The sequence below is a fragment of the Antrostomus carolinensis genome, unplaced genomic scaffold (assembly GCF_000700745.2).
Source record: "Antrostomus carolinensis isolate BGI_N321 unplaced genomic scaffold, ASM70074v2 scaffold35533, whole genome shotgun sequence".
Taxonomy (NCBI): domain Eukaryota; kingdom Metazoa; phylum Chordata; class Aves; order Caprimulgiformes; family Caprimulgidae; genus Antrostomus; species Antrostomus carolinensis.
This window is the reverse complement of record NW_010305086.1, coordinates 2,080-6,999: the sequence shown is the minus strand read 5'-3', so window position 1 is coordinate 6,999 and position 4,920 is coordinate 2,080. Positions and strand designations below refer to the sequence as shown.

Sequence of the window (4,920 nt, the reverse complement as noted above, 5' to 3'; positions counted from 1 at the left end):
AGCAAAATCTGCCTCTGAGCCAGAAAAAATGGGTCCATCAACACAGTGTAGTTAAACTGAATTCTTATATCGTTTATTCTCAAGCAGGACTTCATTCTTTGAGGCTATTGTGATCATTAAGCTTGACTTCTAAGCTGATGGGCAGGTTTGGGGTGTGACTCTCCAGTTGGGGTTTTGGGTTTTTTTTAATAAATTTTTGTGCTGGAGAGAATCTTCAAAGCCACTTGTAGTAACTTCCTGGAAGAGTTACTCAGCCTGTCTTCCCAATTAAGTTAGAAGCAGTGATGGTCTCAAGGCACTCCTCACTCTGTTTTATGTTAGCATTTAGCAATCCTGCAGCATATTCCTTATACGTGGTATCCAGTTCTAGGATCCTGGTAACGGCGTCAGACAACGTTGCAGGATTCAGAATGAGCCGTGCTTTTCCAGAAGCCAAGTGCTGTGTGCGTAAGGAAATCACACGTGCTTTCCTCTTCTGTTAACAGGTGCCAAACAAAAGGAGAATGAAAGTGAATGACTGCTGTGAATGTATACACGTTTGTAGGAGAACCTGAACAAAGTTTCTGGGTCAAGTTTGTCTCGAGAACAGTGACTGCAATAGAACAGAGCAGGATGGTTGAGAATGTGAATTGGGACTTAGTGATGGATGATGAGTCTATTCCCCCCAGTGATGTCGCAAAAAAAAAAAGCAGCATGACAAAAGCTTATGTTAAAATGTAGGCTTGTATTTCAAAATGTCTTCAAAACATTTGCTGGAAGACTTCACATGATGTCCTTCATTAAAATGCACTGTATTCTGAACCTTTTTCCATTTTGTATTTGACAGAAGTCACTGGTCAGCAATGGATATATGTGACATAAGGCAAGTGTATGGCATATTCATATCATAGTGCCTTATGTCAAAATACAGCAATATGTCATCACTGTTGCCCATCACTGTCAAAGGAAGTATTGTGCTAAACGAGACACTGTATTTGAATGTGAAAGTCTTTAAACCTAAAACCAAATCAGTTTCAGTTCTCATTAGATTTGTCATAAAAGCTGTACTTTGAATATCGGTAGACTTCTTTAAAATTTTAATGACAGTTTTGTGTTAAATGTTGCATTCTGAACTGAGATGTAAAACAAGACTGATTTTAAAACCAGCTTTATTTATTTTTACTTTCATGACAATTTTTTACACATCCTTGGTGGATAGCTAAAATTTCACCATATCCATTAATAAACTGTTGATTGTTATACAAACAAGTGGTAGATTTTTCTCATTATTTAAAACTTTGGAGTTGCAGAAGCTGTGGCCTGTTGATCAGTCCATATTACTTGAGCTGAAGATTCCAGAAGCGTGGATCAAAAGTGCTCTGTACTGTAATACACGGGCACCACGGAGGAAATGAGGTGTCAGAGAACAATATTTTCACGTGTATTAAAGTGTAAAATGATGTTTGTCAACACAACCAAAACTTTTTATTGTATATCATTTGTACAGAAGTGGAGGAATGAGGAAAGCTGTGGGGTATTTGCTAATGTAAATGTACTGTAAAGTTTGAAGATGAGACTTTTATACTTGTAGATTCTTGTAGATGGAAGAAATTAAACCCTACAACATCAGTTTGTTTTTAGCAGTTCTTGCGAAGTTCTTTTGCAGGGTCTGGTGCTGATTGCTGCCATCAGAGATTACATCAGCACAGCTCTGATGATCTTTGTTGGGGAGATGGAGCCATAGAAACTAAAAATAGTGGCTCTTGTTCTTTGTGGAGTGTGTGGAGGGGATAATTAGTGGTAGATGAGAAGTTTGTATTAAGGGTAAGTGGTCAGCAGCGCTCCCTGCAAATGCCACTCGTGCTGCACAGTGCAGCTTTGTGAAAGCACAGGTACTGCTCCAGCACCTGCACTGGAGCCTCCTCTAGAAGGTGGGAGGCCAGGGAGGTGCCCAAATACATCTCTACCTATCACTGGTCTGCACGAGCATGTTCTTCAGCCCTGTATTTGGGGTATTTTTGAAGATGATTAAGAGTTGAGCCAATGATAATGAGGTTTTTCTAATAGTTTCTTTTTTTAGTGCAAAGTCTTTTGGCCCCGTTCCATGCAGACAGCTTTGGGCCTGTCTGCACACATTAGTATGCAGAAAGCCAGAATGAATTTGCAGTTTTGGAACAAGCGTGTACAGACTTCCTATTTTAACATTATTGCAAGTGCTGTTGACGTGTTGTGGACACAGGACTAGCAAGATTATGGAAAGCAGCCTCCTCAGTGATACAAAACTGTATTTGGAGAATTTCTACCCTTCCTTTCTGGAATTCAGTCCTGAATTTTGAATTTCTGAGAAGTAGAATTGCATGAATAAACAGCAGTGCTGTCAGAAAGGCACAAGAACCAGTGCTGATGCAGTAAACAAAGCTAAAGAAGTCGTGTCGCTTTTATTACAGATCAGTTTACTACAGAGCTAGAAAAATGCTTGTTCCAACATAAGGGAGGGACGGGAATAAGTAAATGAGGGTAGAGAAAGGAGTGAGTCAGCAGTGCTGCGTGTACCCGATTAAAGTGAGTGCAACTCAAGCTTTGATCTCGGACTCTTCACGTGGCTGTGAGAGGCCTCAGCCGTGGAAGAGAATGAACAAAATGCCATTAAACTCAAGTTCTTGCCCATTTCTTTTCTCTGGACTGGCAGCACGCAGTTTCCTGTAGATCTGAGACCGCAGCAATGGTTCCAGGTGCTCCCTTTCCTTCCACAGCCAGGGCCACGGGGCAAATGGAGATGGCAGGAAGCTTCCGCGGCGCCTCAGCTGAAAGGCTGTTCCAGCGCGTCGATGCTCTGTCCTGAGGATGGGAGATGCTGTAGCAGTGGATTCTATTTTAACCGCAGGACTGTGAAACACATAATTGATTTCTGCGCTTCCCTGTGCCATTTCCTTGCCCAGCAGGAGATGTCTCTGCAAGATAACTATTCTAAAGTGCTTCTTGGTCTTGCAAGGGAGCAGATTAAGTTTGGTTTTTCACCTACTCTGGATATTTTTAGCTGCTGAGGTGTAAGAAAATGTTTCTTAGCATATTTTTCAGTAGCTAGAGATGCTGTGAACTAACTTAGAAAAATTATCCTTTGCTGACACTGATCCCTTGACTGATGAAAACATTTTCCTGTTTTATTTTTTGAATCCTTTTGGTTAAAAGGTCTGAGATCTTTGAGCCCCCACACAGTATTTGCTGTTTACTAGGAACTGAACTGCAATTGCTGTGTATCTGAGGCCTAGTCATCATCTTTTACTAAGGAATATTCTTCTTCTGGGAGTGTTTGGGTAACACAGAAAGAACCAGCCTCACTTTCCAAGGCCCAAGCTCTTGTCCTCACAGCCGACAAGAGGAATCCGAGTGAAGTGGTTCCAAGACCACACATCGCTTTGAGAACACTCCTTGCCATCTTCTGAGAGAGCAGAGGGTAAGTTGGAGTCTTTCGGCTTTGGTCCCACTAGAAGTGAAACCACAGTGCTCAGTGCTGTCAACACAGTTGGCTGTTTGACTCTTCAGTCAGTTTTGGAAGCTAGCTTACTTCAAAAGCTTCTGTGAACTCTGACCCCTTGTGCTCCCGTATTGAACACTTATTAGGGGTAATTTCCAGAAGAAAATGTCATTCTGAATAATTTAATGCTACCCTTGTATCCTCATAATGCCGAGTATGCAAAAAAGAATGTTCTGCAGACACTGCTCTTTACTCTTTAGGTCTTAATTTAAATGTGGTTCTGAAAGTCACTTTCCGAGTCCCCATTTGCTGTATGATGGTGGCAGTCAGGCCTGTTCCCGCTGAAGTGAATGGCACAGGAGGTGACAGGTATTCCTATATCCACCTCATTCCTTTAGAAAAAAAAGGATCTCTGAGCATGTCCCTGCCAGCCGCACGCCAGGACCTGCACAGCATTAGACCCCGCAAACTGAATTAGTTCCTTAATTTGATTCTATGTAGGATTTTGCCAGTTTCTGACTGAACGTTGGAAAATGTAATCGTTGTGAAAATGCAGGAGGGAGTAAGAACAAGTGTAAGATTGAAGTGAGTGTACTCTGTAAGCTCTGCGGGCAGCAGTGTGTGTGTAAGCGTATCCAATGCAAACACTGGACGCTGCAAAGAACTCCTGGGGAAGGTCCTGATTTGCCAAAGGACAGAGCAGGTAATTACACTGCTAATTGCTGGTACAGGAGCTGACTGTATCAGTCAGAGCTGTTCTGCATTTGGACTCGCAGTAGCAGCGTGTCCGTGGGTTTGTGTGTACTGTATTATCATAAAAATACCTGACTGGTGAGTTACGTTTACCCCATGAAATCCATCCCCGTTTCTCCTGGATCGTGGCTTTTCCTCCATCACAGCAAAGCAGATATAGGCAACGAAAGACGCGTTCCCTTTCTCAGCCTCCCTCAACGTCTGTCCCTGACTGCATGGCACACACGTGCTCTGGTGGTGCTTGCAGCTCTCTCTTGTGGTGTTCTCTCTTTTTCAGAACCTGGGCCATAGCTAACACGTTGCATTCATTAACTGGGGCTGTTGTTACATCATTTACAATAAAATTAATGTAACTTATCACCTGAACTGATACCCCTTCAAATCAAACGTGGCCCTCGTATCTGGTGAGGTGTGATATAAGGCAGGCCTGGCATACAGCCAGTGCATAGGTGTGTGGTGTACGTCACTTGTCCCAGAGTTCTCCAAACTCCTTTGTTGATACGGAGAAGCTGGAGTAGGACCAGGGAATGCTATGGAATGTTCCACCCCGAAATCACAACCTGAACATCATCACCCTTAGATTGGCAGAGGAGAATTTCAGCAAAGGGCCACTTGGTCAGTGTGTGAAGCTGTTCAGCCCTAGATACATAAACAGTAAGAGTTCAGATAAAGCGCAGTGCCCTGATGAGACACGTGTGACAGGCTTCACTGCC

At 42.9% G+C, this 4,920-nt stretch overlaps 1 protein-coding gene across 1 annotated transcript in view; it reads left to right on the top strand.

Annotated features, from left to right (window-relative positions):
- The window catches only part of PRKAG2 (protein kinase AMP-activated non-catalytic subunit gamma 2), a 16,982-nt gene extending 15,374 nt beyond the window's left edge, over nt 1–1,608 (top strand). The window contains exon 9 of the mRNA XM_010164683.1: nt 486–1,608. Coding sequence (XP_010162985.1) covers nt 486–517 — 32 coding nt within the window. The 3' untranslated portion in view covers nt 518–1,608. The remainder of the gene's footprint in view (nt 1–485) is intronic.
- The last annotated feature ends 3,312 nt before the right edge of the window (nt 1,609–4,920 follow it).